The 20,435-nt window shown below is 42.0% G+C and overlaps 1 protein-coding gene across 3 annotated transcripts in view; it reads left to right on the forward strand.

Moving 5' to 3' along the window:
* RNLS (renalase, FAD dependent amine oxidase) overlaps positions 1–20,435 on the forward strand; it is a 106,656-nt gene that overhangs the window by 65,887 nt on the left and 20,334 nt on the right. For all 3 annotated transcript variants that reach the window (XM_081004626.1, XM_081004624.1, XM_081004625.1), the window contains exon 5: positions 11,662–11,835. In XM_081004626.1, the coding sequence (XP_080860752.1) occupies positions 11,662–11,835 (174 nt within the window). The remainder of the gene's footprint in view (positions 1–11,661; positions 11,836–20,435) is intronic.

Below are 20,435 nucleotides of genomic sequence, written 5' to 3' on the forward strand. Positions count from 1 at the left end.
CTATAGTAATTGAGGAACTCCCTCCTAATTCCTTTTCGGTCAGTTATTTCTTCCCTCCCCACTATTATTTTATTTATTGTGCCCTGTTCCTTTCTTTTTTTAATTTGCCAACCAAGCCATTTGCCTGATTTATTCGAGAATTCAAAAATTTTTTGTCTTAGTTTTTTGATGTTCCACTCCACCTCTCTATTTATTATTGTGGCAAATTGGGCTTGTAAAATTTTTATTCTTTCTTTCGCCTTCTGACAGTTAGGTTTCTGAGATAATTTTTGTTCGTTTACCATTATCTGCTTTAGAATTTCCTCTTTACCTTTTTCTCTATTCTTATTTTTGATTGCATTCTGTTGGATAAAATATCCTCTTATTACTGCCTTACTAGCGTCCCATACTACATTAGCCTTTGTTCCTTTGTCACAATTGTCCGCAAAGTAGTCCATCAATTTTTTCTGTGCATTTTCGACAATTTTCTGGTCATCCAGGAGATAATCTTTCAATCTCCATCTGAAAGTTCTTATCTCTAAACTTTCCAATTCCAATTCTATCGGACTGTGGTCCGAGATTACTTTCGGTCTTATTTCTATTAGTTTGGCTCTTGGACATAACTCACTCGAGATCCATATCTGATCTATACGTGACATCGACTGATTAGGTTCGGAGTGAAAGGTGAATTGTTTATCTAATGGATGTCTGAGGCGCCAAATATCTGTCAAGTTACAGTTTTCCACCATTGAGAAGAAGGATTTTGGTAGTTTTCCTTCTTTACTTGCTCCTTCCCTCAGTCTATCCACTTCTAGAGAAACCACCCCGTTCATATCACCCATTAGAATAATTTTTTGGTCCACATATTCTAGTAGTTTCTCTTCTAAGTTTTTGAAGAATTCGGTCTTGTTACCATTTGGGGCATATACCCCAACTACCACCAGATTTTCTCCTTGCCAATTAAGACTGACCCCTATCATCCTCCCCTCTTCGTCTTTAAATACTGTTTTTGCTTCGATCTTATTTTTAATATACAATACCACCCCTCTTTTCTTTTCCTTATCTGAAGATTCAAATTCATTTCCCAATCTTCTATTAATTAACACTTTTTTGTGCCTTCTGGCTACATGCGTTTCTTGTAGACAGATAATGTCCAAATTTTTCTTTTTCAGAAATTGCTCAATTTTATTCCTCCTTTTTTTTTCGTTCATCCCATTAATATTCCAATTCCAAATTTTTAACCCCATACTGCCTAACTCTCGCCTAGGTTTTCCTTTTCTTTATAAGTTCGCTGGATCTTCCTCTTCCTCCTCTACCTCTTCGTCCGGTCCGCTTCCTCCTCCCTCCTCCTCCTCCTCCTCTGTTCCTGGTTCTCCTGGTAATCCTCCCTCTGCTCCCCCTGCTCCATTCACCTCTACTCTTAATTCCTTATATTTCCTCAGAAATTTCCCGGTTTCTTCCTGGTTTGACAACCTATGCCTCTTACCTCTATACGTAAATGATAACCCTTCCGGGAATTCCCATCTAAATTCAATTTTATTTTTCTTCAATGTCTGCGCCAATGATTTGTAAGAGTCTCTTCGTTTAAGTAATCTGATTGGGATGTCTTTAAAGATAATTATATAGTTCCCTTCTATATTCAACCTCTTTTCTCTATTCCTTTGAAGAATCCTATTCCTCATTTCCTTATCCTTAAATGTAATCAGGCAATCGCCTGTAAATTTCTTTACTCTTGTTGTTTTAACCCGCATTCTAAATGCGTTCTGTACATTTTTGGCCATTTCCTCAACTGGTACTCCCAGCCATTCCGCTAGCTCCATTATCAGTCTCTCCTTAATATTTTCACTTTGTGTCTCTGGCACAGCTCTAAATCTCAGATTCACCTCCCTCTGCCTCAGTTCATTCATCGCAATAATATCCTTCATCTCTTCCTGTGCCTTATTTAAATCCATCACTTCTACTTTGATCCTTTCTTTATCCCTTTTCATATCCTTTAGTTCCACCCTTGTCCTCTTTAATCCTTCCTCTGTGAGCTGCGTTCTCCTGAAAACTTCCTTTATTTGGCCTTTAAGTTCATTAACAGTTTCGTCCATTTTTTTATCCATTTTCCCAATCTTGTTGTCCACCTGCTCTAATTTGCGTTCTAAATTATCTTGACTCTGTTTAATTTCCGCAAACATCTTCAAAATATCTGACTTAAAGTCTGCCTCTTGTTTGGAGCCCCTCCTATCGCCAGAGGTCCCCCCATTCATTCCTTTCTTTCCTGTATGTGACATCTTACACTCTTATATTTCCCCGTGCCCAAACAATACCTTTGTCCCCGTAATTATTTCTAATACTCTCCTTTAGATATCCCCCTTGGTCAATTTTCCTTATATCAACTTTCCGTCGTTATTTTTACTAATCAGAGTTACCAATCCCTTATATATATATGTTTTCAAAAAGTCAGTATAAGGTTTTTGCCGCAACTTCTTCTTTCCTCCACTAGGGGTATTCCAATACCAGAGATTCTTCTCGCCTCTAATCAGGCTAATCCATATTACTGAGTAGGCTTACGGGAATAATTAATGGAAAGGAAATCTAACGAAGAAATAGATAGGAGAGGGTAGATGAAAAAGGAAGCAGGGCAGGGGAGGCAGAAAACGGTCGGGTATCAGACAGTCACCATCCAGCCACTAGATGTCACCAAATCTCTATGAGCTGGCGTTATTTCTGGGAATATATCAGTATCTTGTTTCTCCAGAGGTTTAGTCTCTCAAGTAAATCCAAAAGTCCCAAGTTTAGACTCTCAAGTAAATCCGAAGTCCCAAGTTTCCAGTTCCAGCAAACAAACTGAAGAAAAGGAAGATCATACACGCAGAAATACCAATCTAAGTGTAGATAATTGTCCTCTTTTTACTTTTCTCAGTCACCACGCTCAAAGGTTCTTAATGGCGGCGGAGCCTTCTCTTCCGGATTTGGTGTTCCTTGTGTTCTAACACAACAATAGAGAAACGCCCCTTCTCCTCTTTACACCCTCTGTTTCACCACGGACGCCTAATTCCGATACTTTATCTCTGGCCCCCCTTCTCTTCCCTCCGTTCTTTTAATCTAACGTTCCTGCTTGTAAAGCTACTTTTTTTTTAAGGAAGATACCTGGAGGGAAACAGCGTATCCGCTAAGGCGACTCACTTTCACTTTCTCCTGCACTGGCGTCGCGTTGCGTCTAAGTTGATTCCGGCTTACCAGCTAAACTCCATTTGCGTCTCTTTGTTACTCCGAAGCTTCCTTGTTCTTTTAACCGCAGAGTTTTAAATATTTTGCGTTCGGAGTCCTTTAATCTGAGAGCGTACCGCTCTCTCAGCAAGCTTAGGGCTTCGCTATCTGAAGGTGAGTAATGGCTTCCCTCGACCCGCTAGACCTCTCCGCCGCGCTCTTCACTTCTTCCGAAGCTACCTGGTGGCCGGGTTGGTCGCTCTTTGGCCGCGCCGGGAACCAGACCTTCTGAACACCCTCCAGAAGTGTTTTAGGGGGTCTCCGCGCCCTGGAGTTGCCCCTGTCCTTCAGAATAGCTCGGGTTCTCCCTCACGGTACGAACCCTGCTTGCGTTGAGATCGCGGTGCACCGGAAGTCTCTCAGTATAAAGAAGATTCATACAAGGAGCCTGTTTTTTCTTTTCTTTTACTATCAAGAGCTCCTTTATCCCTGGTTTCCTTTCTCCTTGCCGTTTAATATGTCTCATTCAACTGATCCCACTTCCTACAATTTCACTTTCCTTGCTCATAAATGGTCCTTAATTCCCACACATACTACTGCTTATCAGGGGTTTTCCCTCCAGATCAAGGACATGGGTCTCTTTTTCTCTCCTTCCTAGCTCATTGCCCCATTCAGCTTCATCTTGGGTACTACCACTCTTATAAGGAATACAGGATGCTGCCTTACAGCACGTCAATCTGTTGGTCCATCCCACTCAGTATCGTCTACAGCAAAAGTGGGTGAACCTGTGACCCTCTAATTGTTATTGAACTCCAGCTCCCATCATCTCTAGCATGGCCAATAGGTAGGGATGGTGGGATTTACAGTCCAGTTAATCTGGAGGGCACAGTGTTGGCTACCCAACAGTTCTCCAGGGTTTTAGACAGGACTCTTTCCCAACCCTACTTGGAGTTGCCATTTATTGAACTTGGGACCTTTTCCATGCACAATATGTACTCTTAACACTGAGCTACAGCCCTTCCCCCTGCATCTGGGATCCTTAGCAAGGTGAGGCATACCTTGAACCCCCACCATGTGTCTTCTGCGTTCCTCTTTACAGAACCCACCTGCCCTTTGCTTTCATCCAGTTGCACCAACTTAGAGCCTACACACAAGTCATCACTGTCCTTGACCCAGCAGATGACTCTTGCTGAGCATTGTCCCACTGCTCTACCACTTCCAAGTCAATATTGGGTATTCAGGTCAATTCCTTCACTCTCTATAGAGAGTTTGTTGGTTCTCATTTCTTAATTTATAAGCGCTCAACGTGGTTATCTCCCAGCTCTCATGGTACATGGGAGTGTCTTCTGGCTTCTGCACATTGGAGTCCTTAATTTATCACTTGTCCATATTAGGATGGAGCACTACCATCTTTGTTTGAATGTTGTAGCATCAGGATAGCGGTTTTTCTTTCTAAGTCATAATGGGAGAGGTGTTGCTACGTCTGAATGATAATAGTTTTGTTTTTAGCTTGTTTCAGGGGGAAATAGCCATCTCTGTTTCTTTGTAATTAAATTGCCAGTGGGACAGTTATGACCAAGGCTTCCGTTTATGCTCCAGTTGTGGTGGTCTGTTGCAAACCTTCTATCCATGACTTAATTAGCTTGGCTTTTTAGAACTCTCAGAGAGCTCCTTCATCTTGTACTCTGTGTGAGTGCAGTCTAAAAGCAAGAGCGCAACTCTGCCCCCAACACCCACACTCTAGAGTTGTTATTAAATCATACCTGCTTTGGGAAGGAAGGAGATATATATATATTATTTTAGAAACAATGTCAAATCATCTTCCCTGTTCAAATTCAAACCAACAGACGCAGAATTCCCAAAACTGAAACTCTCACCTTGATTGAACTTGACTCACCTCACTGTCCTTAGTAGAAATCTTCACAATGCCAGGCATATAACTGTGCATTGTTATGCAATATTTCTGTTAATCTGATCTAGGCAATGGGTGAAAGACAACACTTAACATGAACATTTTTTGTCTTTCATTCGAAACTTGAATGTTACGTTGACGTTCAGTTCACAAAGGCTTTTATTTGCTCAGACTAGATGCTAATAGGCCCTCAAACACGACCATACATGTACACTTTCACCTGCCAAATGGCTTCTTAATAATGAAACATCACAGTAATGTAGATCCATGGGGAGGATATTGCATATTTTGTGTATATATATCTATCTGTTCCAATTAAAGGAGAAAGTTGATGCAAGTGCATTGGTAATTTGAATAATCATATAAACTTACTTTAAAAGATAAACCTAGTAGAGAATTGGTTAGTTTGGTTAGTCTGCTTTATATCCTTTTTTTGTCACATTAACCATTTAACTGGTGTTTCACCTTGAGATTTAAGCCATGTTTCCAGTGACTATTCAGTCACGGTTATTACTGAGATAGCTAACGAAAGGTGAAGGGCATCATGGGGAGGGTGCTTCATTCAGAAGTCTGAGCACATGGGGGAACTCAATAAGATCCAGATTGTGCCTGTTCACAGATGATCAGCTATCCCATGTGAATGTAAAATGGTATTAATTTCAGCTTAGCCTTCACCTGAAACGTCTGGCGCATGGAATACTGTCACTCAATAGTTCACAAGAGCCACAACTAAGGAAGCAGGACTTCTTAACACAACTTGTAGAAGGGGTCACAAACATGGCACCCAGGAGGTCTTTCCCTAGCACCCACAAGTCTTCCGAGACACACACACACACACACACACAACTCACTGTTCATGAAGTGGTGAGGGTGGTTACATTTTTCTCTGTTGAAAAATACATGGAGCTGAAGCTGGATGTGCCAAATTCTTTCCCACTTCCTCTTTCCCATCTTAAGTGTTTTTCAAAGGTCAGATTAACTCCACAAGATCCGACTTTGACAGAGATCTCTTGGAAAAGTGAAGTGTGTTTGTGTGCATGTCCCCTTATCTCTCTCCGTCTGTCAGTGAGGTTGATCCAGAGGAGGGGGAGATAAGTGGCCAGAGGGTTAAAGTGTGCCCACAGGCCTGAAAAGGTTAGTCATCCCTTACTTGTAGAATTGAATGTAGTTGGACTACTTTGGTGTGTTTCATATTTTGAAGTGCTGCGCTTGGTGAGGGAAATCAGATACACAGGTATAGGCTGGTGGAGAGGGGGGGAATCAAATGCATGGGTATAGTGGCTTAGCTGTAGTGCAAAGACCTCAGGATTGTAGGCAATCTTGAGTTGATCGTAAGTCAGTAGTGTAACATGGCTGCAATAAAGGAAAATGCAGTTTTAGGCTACATTAATAGAGACATGGTTTCCAAGTAGCAATAAGTGATAGTCCCATTTTATCCTGCAGTCGTCACACCTCATCTAGAGTACTGTGCCCAGTTCTGGGCACCACATATTAAGGAATATATAGCCAAATTGGGACAAATTAAGAGGAGAGCAAGGAACCTGGTGGGCGTTTGAAACAAAGTCCTATGAACTAGGTTAAAGGAATATTGAGGGGGGATATGATGGAAGTCTACAAAAACCTGGATGGCTGCCCCGTGCAAGAAGGCAAAGACTTGTCCTCGGCTGCCTCAGAGGGCATGCCTAGACCTCATGAGCTTAATTTACAGGAGGGTAGATTTGACTGGAGTTTTTTTGGGGGGGGGGGACTATTGATGGTAAGAGTGATTTTACTTTGGAACCAGTTATTTATGGTGGCACCAGGTTGTAACTTCACAGGGTGTCTCTAAGCAGGAGTGGGTAGCCACCACAGAGCCCTTGTCTATGTCCCACTTTGGGAGAATGGTCAGTTCTGATGAGGAGCAGGACAACAGCCACAGCAACTAGGATGGTGGAATGCTTCATTCTATGAGGTTTGGGGAGCCTTCTCTCTGATGGCCTTCTGATGACTTGTGAAGACATCCTTTTATTTTATCAATCTTTTAATTTTCCACATTGAGGTGTTTTTATTGAAGGACTGTTTTATCTGCCATGCCTGTGTCTCTTATATATATTTCTTCTTGTTGCTGTATTTTCTTACTGTGATTTTAATTATTGCAGGGTGCTTTGAATAGCCCATATATACAGGCAACAATCAGTTCCGGACTCCCATGCGTATCGGTGGGGCCCATGTCAGCCTACCCCGTTCCGTCGCCTTTTTGGTGACATTTTGGTGATGTTTTTGGGTCACTTCCAGGTTCGGCACGATGCGCGTGTGCGTGGTTGAGCACATATTGGATACTCCTAAAATGGTTGCTGCCTGTATTAAAAAAGTGAGGCATAAATCTTCATATCAGGGGTGGGGAATCTCAGATCTGGGGGCCTGATGCAGTCTTCCAGGCCTTCCTATCTGACCTTCTGGACTCTCCTCATGCCACAGAACCTCTCCCCAGGCCATGCTCCTCATCTACCCTGCTTTAGTCCCTCTTTTCATGTTGAAATGTGTCCTGTAGCTCTGATAATGGCATTTGCTTGCCTGGATGGAGGATAGATAGAGGTATGTGTAGAAACCAGCTAACATATAGTACAAAACTAACATTTACTTTTGTTGCCCCACTCACTTTTGCCTCTGGCCCTGGCCACCCTTGGCATTTGGTTCCACCCAACCAACCAGTTCACCACCCCTAAAGGTAAAGGGACCCCTAACCGTTAGGTCCAGTCGTGGCCGACTCTGGGGTTGTGGCGCTCATCTTGCTTTATTGGCCAAGGGAGCCGGCGTACAGCTTCTGGGTCACGTGGCCAGCATGACTAAGCCGCTTCTGGCGAACCAGAGCAATGCACGGAAATGCTGTTTACCTTCCCGCCGGAGCGGTACCAATTTATCTACTTGCACTTTGACATGCTTTCGAACTGCTAGGTTGGCAGGAGCAGGGACCGAACAACGGGAGCTCACCCCGTCACAGGGATTCGAACTGCTGACCTTCTGATCGGCAAGTCCTAGGCTCTGTGGTTTAACCCACAGCGCCATCCGCGTCCCTTCACCACCCCTGCATTATAATAAAACATAGGGCCCAGGACCTCAGGCCTCCTGGCTTCTCCTAGCTGTTCTCCTATCTGCCCCCCCCCCAAAAAAAAGACACACACAAAGCTACATACCTACACCCTCTCTTATTGCTTTTGCCTGGCAAAAATGTGTTATTGAACTGCAATAATGGATGGACGATATACAGATGTCTGTATGGAAACCTTGTGACGTTTGCATAGCTTGAATGCATCCTGCTGTGCAAATACACGAATCACAGCCGTTGCTTCACCAGCTTTCACAATGGGCCCTGCCCATCATTGCCATATAGCTCCTGGAAGGTTTCTCATGAGGGAATACTGCCGTCAGACTGGGGGTGGGGGGGAGGTTTCCTCACCTCTATAATAAAATTAATAACTGTTGGGGATGCTTTAGCTGCAGATTTCTTGTATTCAGCTGAATGAAATGGGGGTGGGGAGGGCAGACGGGGTTGTGTCACCTCCCACTTCATTGGTGTATATAAAGTGTTTTAAAGAGTCATTAAACTTCAATGCCCGTGGGGTGAACGAGGCACCGATGAAAGGGTGAGTCAAGTAGTCAGGGCGGAGGCTGTGAATACAGTTGAAGTGCATGACAGCTATGGATTAGCAGCCCTTCCTATTGCCCTGTGGGGCTTGCGGCTCTGGAGTTTGCTTCAGAACCACTGCTGGGTGACGCGAAGCAGTGACAGCTGTGACTACCTGCAGATGGCACTGGTGATTTCTGCAATTTCAAGGAAGCATCACCTTCATTTAGAACATACAGTCGTACCTTGGTTGTCAAACGCCCTTGGTACTTGTTCATTTTGGCTCCCGAACGCCGCAAGCCCGCAAGTGAGTGTTCTGGTTTGCGAACGTTCTTTGGAAGCCGAACGTCCGATGGGGCTTCCACGGCTTCCAATTGGCTGCAGGAGCTTCCTGCAGCCAATCAGAAGCCGCGCCTTGGTTTCCGAACATTTTGGAAGTCGAACGGACTTCTGGAACGGATTCCATTTGCCTTCTGAGGTACCACTGTATTTGTCTTTGCCTTACACAATGATCTGGTGGATCCTTTCCCCCCTGATGCTCCTTCATTTTTCCTAATGACTTTTTAAAATATAATATCACATACCGTTGCATTCTTTTTCAGGCCAGAGCACTGTAATTTTCCTTTTCACAGGAGACGTGTGAAAATGTTGCCTGCCCAATGAATAGCACTCTTCAGAATACTGGCCATATTTTGGAGGACCTTAAGAGAATAATGGACTTATAAAACTTTGGGTGCCACCATTAAGAACATGGGAAGTCAGATCATTGCTGCATCAGGCTCAGGACTGTCTACACTGATTAGCGGTGCCTCTCTGTGGTTTCACACAGGGTATCTCCCAACCCTAGCTAGAGATTGAACCTATGACCTTCTGCATACCCCACCACTGAGCCTAAAGCCCCTCTGTACTGAACATGAACAAGAATATCTGTTATCAGGAAATACCATTCTGATTTTGTGGAATTTTCTCTCAATGTGCGGGTGGATGGCTCTGTTGAAATTGCTAGAAATGTAGACTTTTGCTTTCTACCATGCTTTAGCGAGGTAGTAACCAGTTAATGGTTTCTTACTAGGTTAGAGACTAGTTAGTCTCCTCTGCTCTTATCTGAAATTGTTTATTTGTCAAGAAATCTGCAAATATATATATATAAGCATGTTTCTGTGGGGGGGGGGTTAGTTTTATGGTACCAACTGCTTTGAGGGTCCTTAGCAGGCGTGAAAGTGGAATAAATAAATGAATGAATGTCTCCATGTGTGTTTAGTCCAGGGAAATTACTCTGGAGCCATGCTGAAATGAAACAGCACTTTTAATCTCTAATCGTGAATGCACTGGTTCTTGTCCACGACTCACAATCTTATCTATACTCACAGCAGCATAGACATATATATTTTTGTACTCATGAACTCCCAGATCTAGAGGTCACCAAGAACTGAGTCTGCATTGTCAAGAATGTTGCTGATTAGTAATGAAAAGATTATTTGGTGCTTAAGATTGATATTTTCTGGAGTCCTTGTTCTAAATTCCAAACATGCAGATGCACACATGTGGTTGCATGACTTTTTAGTAATTTTTTGCATGCAAAGGAAATCTACCTACACGGGTAATTCTACTGAGTACAATATTACGTATGTATTGTTATTTATTATGGAAGCTTGAAAGTATTCTCCTTGACTACTTTTAAGGAGAAAGAGACTAAAATAAGACTCACATTCTTGAATTTATGTCTGCATTATAATAAGAGGACAAGGTCAGCAGCCCAGACCACCACAGCGGCCCACCACAGCAGGGGGATACAGTGGTACCTTGGGTTACAGACACTTCAGGTTACAGACTCCGCTAACCCAGAAATAGTACTATTTCTGGAGTCTGTATCCTGAAGCGTCTGTAACCTGAGGTACCACTGTACTTCCACCAGCAAATCTGAAAGTAGTTCTTAGGGCATGAATAATGATGTAGGCTCCTCACGGTTAACACACGGTGTTGTAGTGGTCAGAGTGTCAGAGTAGGACTGGGGAAACCCAGGTTCGAAAGCCCACTCAGCCGTTGGGCAACCTTGGGCCAGGCACTGTCGCGCATCCTAACCTACCCCACAGGATTGTTGTGAGGATATAATAGAGAACCACATATGCCGCCTTGAGGTCCTTGAAGGGAAGGTGGGGTAGAAATGTAATAGCAATAATAACAAAGATTTGAAAGTACACTCAGGGACACGGCCTCTTGGGATTTCCTTTGAGTTTTATTCCTTGGGAGGAAATGGATTCCTATTTGCCTAATAACATTTTTGGAACGGATTTCTGAATGGAGTACCACGTCTCTGTTCTTGAGTGGGCTTTTAGAATTTACAGTAAGTTATGAAATGTCCCAAATTAAATGTATTAATATGTGATACGATACCCTTTGTGAGATGTAATTCTTCTTCTTCTTCTCCTCATTATAGCCATTAGCTAGTAATGCGATTACATATATTTTGTGGATGATACGATTTCTTCTTGCAGGACTTTCCTCTTAGCCATAATGTGTTCTCAAGATTCTGTTGTGGCAAAGCTCTCCACACACACCCTTTTTTTGGGGGGGGGGGTTCTGCAAGTGGCTTATATCGCCTCCCCACCCTTTGCTCTGTTTCGCCTCCGTTCACATCTACCTGTCCCCTTCCCTTTCCATTTTACGCACAAGGATATATCCCGTGTTTCATAAAACGTGGCTTCTTAAGTATCCTTAAAATTGTCTGATGACCCTCTGTGTGACAGTAACAAAGACCCAGGACTACATTCGTGTTCTGTCATTTGAAACTATGCAGTGGTGCATGGCTTTTGCCGCCCGCAACCCCCCTCCCTTTTATTTCTAGGCACATATGAGTGCTGTTTTAGGAAAAGTCTAAGCGGCTTAACTATAGCATTATTTGCAGGTTTAATGCTCTGAGAGAAAAGTAATTGTCTAATTCCTTTATTTGTCTTTTTTTCCCCCTCCACAGTAATTAACAAAAGTCAAAGGCAGCAACTGGAATCTGTGAGCTACTCCTCTCGTTACGCTCTGGGCCTTTTTTATGAAGCCGGCACACAGATTGATGTCCCTTGGGCAGTACGGTACATCTCCGATAATCCCTGCATACGCTTCATCTCCATTGATAATAAGAAGCGCAATATAGGTCAGTGCTCCCATTATTCCCTTTAAGCACAGTAACAAAGGAGGGTGTAGATCATGAAGGGCGGGGGGAGAAGCGACTTAATTGAGTGTTGCTATTCTGAACAGAGCAAGTATTTAACTCCATGCCGTAGGGGATTAACAAAAAACAAAAAAAGTAATGTCACATTTGGCCTGTAATAAAATGCACAATGAAATTAAGAAGGATTTTTGAAAATCATCATCATCATCATCATCACCCGACACATGGTATATATTATAGCATTTTATGAAAGCAGTGTCAGAGATGGGTTAAAAAGAGAAAGAGGTAGAACAAAGGAAAACATCAAAACCTGGCTGTTCCAAGAAATGCCCTGGTTCTGCTGTTTAAAGCTTTGATTTTTGCACAATTTATTCTACCGTCCATCCAGAATTTTGCTACCCTTCGTCACTCCTCCCCATTGAGTATGCTTGGCTCCAGAAATGAAATGTGTAGGCATGGCTGCTGAGCCCAGTCCTGTGGCAGTGCCGGGGGGGGGGGTGTTAGCATGGAAGGACCATGACGTTTCCGTAATTCCATATATTATTCAAGAAGACCTCCCCCCCCCCCAAGAGCTGCTTTTGTCAGTGTTTCGGAATACGTTGTTGAAAATGGCTGTGGAAAAGACATTGGGTGCCACTTTTATTCCCCCCCCCCCCAAGGCAAATGTCTTCTTTGGAGGAGGAGAGATTTTCATCAGGACTGTGGCATGGAAAGAAAGGTTTTAACACCCACCCACCTTCCACCTCGTTTCTCCTGTCGCAGTTAGGATGTGCTTCCCCCCAACTTCAGCTGCTACTACATTGCAGTTTCCAAGACGCAGATAACAAACCACACATTTAATGTGTACTTTGGCTCTAAAGTCTCCAGAATTCTGCATTTTGCCACAGGTTCTAATGATGTGCAAATGGTTGTCGTCATCTATCTGTGGCATGGGCCCCTGAAAGTGAAGTCCTATTTCCAGCACCCCTTCCTTAGAAGTCCCTTTAGATTGTATATTTCCAAAGGTGTCTTCTAGAAATGAAGTGAGTCTTGCCTTTTTCCAAGGCAGGAACGCACACAGTCTGCATGTTGTGTCTTAAGACTGTATTCTTTCAGGGGAAACTGCCAAGCTCTTTCTGCAGAGGTGCTGTTGCAAAGGTGCAAGTGCAGTGGCAATTTGCACCAATTGGGTAGAATCTGTAGACATTCGAGCCTCTGCTCTTTAAGGGCACCGCTGTGGGCCATCTGCCAGGAAAGGCTGCCCTCTGCTCCTACTCGTTTCACCCTTGTCCCTGTAACTGCAGCATCCCTAATGAATGCAGCTGTCATGTAGGTCATATCAGGAGGCCATGGGAGGTGCAGCCCACCAAGGGCATAGAAGGTCAAGATCTGGACCTTGACCTAAATCCAATATTGAACACAGGGCAATGAAGCATGAGAAGTACTAGAGTGATGTGCTTTCAGTTGCAGCCTGCTGTTTCCTAGATGGCTTTCTAAGTTGTTCTTCATTCAAAGATGGTTATATATACATGGCCATCTATGTCTATGTATGTATAGATCTAGATATAGATGCCTTTATATATTTCCCAGCCTTCATTTCTCTGCTCAGATCACTAAATAAAAATTGCACAGATTTAGTTTGGTTGTGCAGGATATTATTATTATTATTATTATTATTATTATTATTATTATTATTAAGCCCTGACTTCCAACAGTGTAAGAATCATATAGAAGACATACTTTTTTAAAAAAATTAGTAGTAGTATTTATAAATTTGTATCCCACCCTTCATCTGTAGATCTCAGGGTGGTTCACAGCATAAAAATTCAAGATAAAAGCACTAAATATATTATAAAAACAAGGACAAACTAAAACAAGCCAATAACACCCCCACACCTCAATTTATAACCAGAAAAATACAGTTATTAATAACTACTTTTATCTGTCCTCATTGTCATCAACAGTCATACTGTCTTTGTTTTATTTATTTTAGAGATTCATATCGTACCCTTCCATAAAATTCCCAGGGCATCTTCCCAGTTTTCACTTCAATCAGCATCTCTTGGACTGTTCCCCAAATCTTGCTCTGCTCTCCCAGTTGGCTTACGGTTTATGTTTGTGATGTGGGAGAGGAATTTTAACCTTCCATCTATTATATTCTGCATTTAGTACAAAATCATGTGTGCTGTGAGGATTCTCACATTTAAAACATCTGAAACATGAAAATATATTAGTTATATTAAAGTATAGGTTAAGAATTGATATTTAAGGGCATTTCTTTTTTTTTTAGCAGAGGGGAAAGACGTAACTTTTCACCTGAATTCTCTGCATGATTTGTCAGGGAATCTGGCTTGGCTTCTTTCCCCCATCTTCTCTTCTTCTTTTTCTCATCCATTGCCATCTTGCCATCAACCAACTTGTGGTCCTGCGATTGTGGCAGCTGTGCTTGCCCAGATCAACCATAATCCTGCAAGGGCCCACCTCCTGTGGCCAACTTTGGCAGGTGGACAGCCCCACCCACCTGACAGCGTTCTTGCAGGTGCACTTTGGATTCAGACCACACCTGCAAATGGATATTTCTCTTCTGCAAACTGAGAAAATGCACAACAGAAGCTGCTAGCCACTTCTGGAACATTGGGGAGAAATATTTGGGGCTAATAGCTGCGGTAATGGGATGGGCAGGTGCCTGTTAGGAAACTTGTATTGCCCAATGAAGTGCCAACTCCATTATTGTTTCTATTATGTTTAATTAATAATAAACAAAACAAGAAGGGAAGGGGGAATAAAATGTCAGCCTCCGTTGATTGAACTATCATGCCATTGTGCCTGATTTAACCAGCTGCTCCTGATGGATTAAGAGAAAGCCACAGTTTATCAAAGCATGCTCATCCTTCATGACACAGATTTATAAATTGAGAGTTGGGAGTGAGGTGGGGGTGGGGGAGAAATATTTGTTGGCAGTAATTTGTCTAAGATAACCAGCTTTCTCAGAGGGAGTGAACTATATAACTGTTATAAGCTTTTTTTAAAAAAAATGCTGAAGACCAGCAGTTGCAGATGAATTTCTTCCCACAAGACCTCATTATGACATATGGTCCTCCTTCTCTTTTGTACTCTGTTGCCCCTTGTTAACTCGGTTGAATTTTGCAAATTGCAACTCCGTTCCAAGAAAAGTAGTAGTAGGACAATGTGCTTATTAGCAGCAAAACAGAAATAGTTGTGATGGCAAGGGCTCTATTTAATCTCAGGGGTTTTATGAGATGGTTCCATATTCTCTGGGTTTTCTTTAATTTTAAAAAATAGCAATGAAATAGCTGAATGAGAACAGTAAGAGTGAGGGGATTTTTGTCCTTAAGGACATACGTCTTTTGCCATGTTTAATGAGTATTACTGCAAGCCAGGATGCTTATGATGAAGACTGTCTAGCCAGGAATAGATAGATGATAGATAGATATGATAGATAGATAGATGATAGATAGATAGATAGATAGATAGATAGATGATAGATAGATAGATAGATGATAGGTAGATAGATAGATAGATAGATAGATAGATAGATAGATATAGGTAGGTAGGTAGGTAGATTCCCCAAAACTATAATGCTCACAGTCATTGCATAGATATTATAGATGCTTCACATGCACAGGCATGTTAGCTGCCCTGTGCTCCCATTGGAAGGAAGATAAGTACGAGGGTATAAATAAGTGCTTAAAACTGAACTCATACACATTGTTCTCAGTCTGCAGTGCATAACATGTTTGGCCAACTCTGGTGCACGAAACCCACAAAGAGTGGGCTTTGCCGAAAGAAGAAGCAAGCCATAGGGTGCAGACAGAAGGTGTCATTCTTCTTTGTCCTGCCTACAAGCTTTGTGTAGGCTTCTTGACATGGTGCCAGTTGTGTCATGCCAATATGCATCAGACAGAGCAGAAAACAGTGTTCCTTGCAAGGCTCATTCTCGCCTGGTGAGACTCAATAGATCAGGGATGGGGAACCTGTGGCCCTCCAGAAGTTATTGAACTACAGTGATCATCATCCTTAACCACTAGACATGCTGCATACTGCCTCTCTTGTGGCTTGCTTTGCAGTTAAGAAATTTGCAGGAAAACGTTTTCAGCTTTTTCAAACTTGTTCTAGCCTCCGCATATACAGTTTCTTCTCCTCCTCCTGTTGCAAAAAGGTCTTTATTTACTTTGCCTCCATCAGCAGGTCACTCCACCAATACATTTGACTCCTCTTTGCTTTATCGGTTTGCTTTATAGCCCCTTTCGTAGCTCCTTTCAAGGCCACTAAGAAATTATTCACGAAGATAACGAAAGGCGGAATAGGTTATCCAGCATTCTCTTTGCAGGACTCCCTCTGATATGTGCTCTATACATTAAGGCGATTCCAGGAGGAATAGAAGAAACTCAACAAGCCATGTGAATTTTTAATAGAAAAACCAAGAACAGCCCATCCGTTTGCAAAGTAGTACATTAACGTCAGTACTGACATTTCAGAGGAAATTCCAAGTTTATTTTTAGATTCGAAGGAATTTATTTTTATTCATTATTCATAGCTAGATACATCTTATTAAATCCAAAATGATTTTTTTCGATAGATATTTTAGAGGCACCCAGTCTGCTCAAATAACGGATTACCTACTTTCCAGGTTTTTTTCTTCTCACCCTGCTTGTCATTAGATCTCTATTTGTGTGTGTCATTTTCCCTTACAGATTGCCATTGAGACTTTAATTCAGGGGTTGCCAGCCCTTTGGGGACCATTTCAAATTCTGAAAGAGGGCTGGAAGTGCCAGTCACAAAATGGCTACCATGGAGGAGGCATGGAATATCACAAAATGGCTGCCACAGGGAGCATGGCATAATTCAAAATTAGAGAGAAGGGCACCCCTGACATCCTTATGCTTTCCATGGGAAGTTAGCTATGTCCTACTGGTCCTGATTATGGAGATCTCTCTCTGTCTCTCTCTCTCTCTCTCTCTCTCTCTCTCTCTCTCTCACACACACACACACACAGAGAGAGAGAGAGAGAGAGAGATCATTCCTAAGCACTAGGAAAAAATATACAAGGTAGCCACACCACCAATCTCATTTCACAGAAAATGCATAAAAGTTTCCCACATATTTGCCCTGCAACTTCCTTTATATGAGAGCTAGAGATTTTATTTATTTTTTAAATGAACACTTGGGGTCTAGGGAACTTGCCCAATGGTGCCCATGGGCACTGGGTTGGAGACCTCTGCTTTGTTGTTTAGGGGAAAGGAAAGGGGAGTAGTCAGAAATGGCATTTTTTTCCCTGCCATTCTCTCTACATAATTAAAATAAATTGCACTGGAGGCTAGCCTCTTACATAAATGCTTTCTTATTTATTTCAAAAATTCTAATCATGCAGTCTCAGCACAGTGGACTGTGAAGTGGCTAATAGCTTATAAAAATACAAAGTGCCACATAATATTCGTTCAGCACTTGCAAGGAATCAGTCCTTCACCATGGCAGCACCTACACTGTGGAACTCCCTGCCCATTGAGACTGTACTGCTTTTGATGCCCGCTAAAAACGTTTTTGTTTATGCAAGCTTACCTAGACTTACACATTTGATATGTATTTTAACATGCTGGGTTTATTTTGAAAAAGTTCAGACTAACTTTCTTTAGCATCTGATTTTATTGGTAAACTTAATGTGCATTTTATGTAAACCACTTAGAGATTTTTGCTGATTGAGCCATATATCGATCCTGTAAAATAAAACAAAATTTAAAAAAACACAGTAAAATAAGCAGTATTAATTAAAACTAAAAAAAAGAAAAGCCAAGCCAGCCATCTTCCTGAACAAGCAGGTCTTAACTTCCCATTAAACAGGACACGAATGGCTAAACCATTGCAAGGAATGAACTCAGGGCATGCATCAGAATTTGCGCACCTGGAACGGATCGTTAGATCAGGACACAAATGCAACATTTAAAAAATAGTGAGCACAAACCCCGCTTCAGTAGGCAGACTAATTGCCGTTGTTTTAGCAATATTTCAGGGCAAAACATGCATGGCACAGCGGATTCTATCTACGCTAAAAGACAGAGTGTTGTCTCTTACCACTTAAAAGTACTGAACACATGCTATGTGTACACCATACCATAAAATGTCTACTGTACCATAAAATCAAGTGGCTAACTGAAATATCTTTTTAAAAGAACCTGAGGATGTGGTTTGGTCATTTTGCCCTTGGGCAATAGCATTCATATGGTGAGAATAAGGATGAGACTTGAGAAACCTAATTGCCCAGGATCACATAAATTATGGTGTTGGGGGAAGGGCTGTTTGGGAGGGAGAAGGGTTAGGCACATTGCACATACATTACATGCAACCTCCCGCCTCTCACGTGAGTTCAGATGGCTTTAAAGGGAGATTATTGATTTATTTGCATGTTTACACCCAACATTTTTATATCGGCCTTTCACAAAGTGACCAAGCTCTGATTCTAGGTCATCGTATGGACTGACCATCTCAACCAGGCCTGAAACAAATACCTATGGTTCTTTTTAAAAGGGTTTTTTTATAGTCATACTGTTCTCCTTTTTTCTCTCTCTCTCACATCAATAAAATAAAACACTATGAACCATGGGGCAGAGATGCATATGGAAACTAGCACATGCTTCCTCAGTTTGCCCTAGAAATACCACTTCATTCACAAACGGGAGGAACTACCACTTCTAAAAGCAAATGTGGTTTAGTTTCTCAGCACATTCTGTTCTCTGTATCCCTGTGGAGACCGTGAACAAAAGTGTTGATTGTGGTAGGGACTTTTGGCATCAAATCCTTTTTTAAGTTCAGAACTGGGTAACAATCACCGATTCAATTTGCACAGAATGCGATTATACTTGGGCAAATACAGTTTGTTTGTGTTTTTTATATTAAAGAAAAATCAAAGATTTTAGAGCTTTCTTTTTTATTATAAGAAATGTCAGTTTCTGTGAGAACTTGCTTGATAACTTGTCAAAGCAGCATTTTAAAACAACGGCAGAATTATTCTAATTCTGTGGCTTTCTGTGCGGTTGTCTAAAAAATGAAGAAGAGCAGAGACCACTTATTCATGGGGGTATGGTATGTGGTGCCCTTCAGAAGCTGCATCATCCCTGACCGTTGTCTAATGCTAACTTGGGCTGATGGGAATAAGAGTCCCACAGCACCTGGAAAATGCCGCATTGGCTGTAAGTGGTTTATTCCTTCCCTATTTCACATGTGTGGGACGTGGGTGGCGCTGTGGGTTAAACCACCAAGCCTAGGACTTGCTGATCAGAAGGTCGGCGGTTCGAATCCCCGTGATGGGGTGAGCTCCCGTTGCTCGGTCCCTGCTCCTGCCCACCTAGCAGTTCGGAAGCATGTCAAAGTGCAAGTAGATAAATAGGTATTGCTCCGGCGGGAAGGTAAACGGCATTTCCGTGCGCTGCTCTGGTTCGCCGGAAGCAGTTTAGTCATGCTGGCCACATGACCCGGAAGCTGTACGCCAGCTCCCTTGGCCAATAAAGCGAGATGAGCGCCGCAACCCCAGAGTCGGTCACGACTGGACCTAATGCTCAGGGGTCCCTTTACCTTTATTTCACATGTATAAGAAATACTGTAATGTAAATGAAAAGGTAGCTGGCAAACACAGTAGTGAATTTTGCAGAAAGAAGTTTCTTGGTTGAACAGACAAGGCATCCCTGCCTGCTTGACTTTAAACTGTTGTTTTCAGACCTCACCACTTTCTAAAACCTTCCTGAATTGCTGTATTGTTTCCCACTTTCATAGACTATGTATAATTTTTACCTTCTCCAGTCTCCACGGGAGGAGTTCTCACGTTGTGAAGTGTATTGAGAGAGACATTTACTCAAGCAAAACCTTTAATTCTTCATGATTTACAATCTGCTAAGATAGCTTAGACATTACTGAGCTCAGGTTTGTAGTTTAGCTAACAATACTGTAGAACCATTTTCACTGATACTTCTTTCCTTCAAACTTCATGGATGTCATGAGCACTTTCAATCATTAAGATTAAAAAGTTAAATCACTATAACTTCTTAAACATTTAATGCCTCTTTAACATGAACTTTTGTTTATCGTGATACTCCCAGACCCCTTTCTGGCAGTAGTTATCTTAAACTCCTTATTTTTCTTTAATTCTTTTTTTTTTAATCCATTTTCCCATAGGCAAAATACATGTGAACAAAATTGTTTCTTGAAAATATGTGGGAAAGCATGCAATATCCATATCTGTCCGTCCCAAAGTCCTTCTTTTATCAGAAAGAAGTAGCAATAACATAGCTACTTATAAGCTATGTTATCACTTTCAGTTTATCCCAGTTCACCATTTTTCTAGCCTTTAGTTCTCTACATTTCCAGATCAGTTTGCAATTTTTCAAAAAGGTGTTCATGAAAATTCAGCATTTAATTCAAGTGTCTTATAATATACACATTTTTTAATTCAGTGCTGCCATATTTGCAAAGCAAATATAATATAAATTCCCTAATATACAGTCGTACCTTGGAAGTCGAACGGAATCCGTTCCGGAAGTCCGTTCGACTTCCAAAGTGTTTGACTTCCAAATAGCGGCTTCCGATTGGCTGCA

This window comes from Podarcis pityusensis, assembly GCF_964106645.2.
Source record: "Podarcis pityusensis genome assembly, chromosome: 5".
Lineage (NCBI taxonomy): Eukaryota > Metazoa > Chordata > Lepidosauria > Squamata > Lacertidae > Podarcis > Podarcis pityusensis.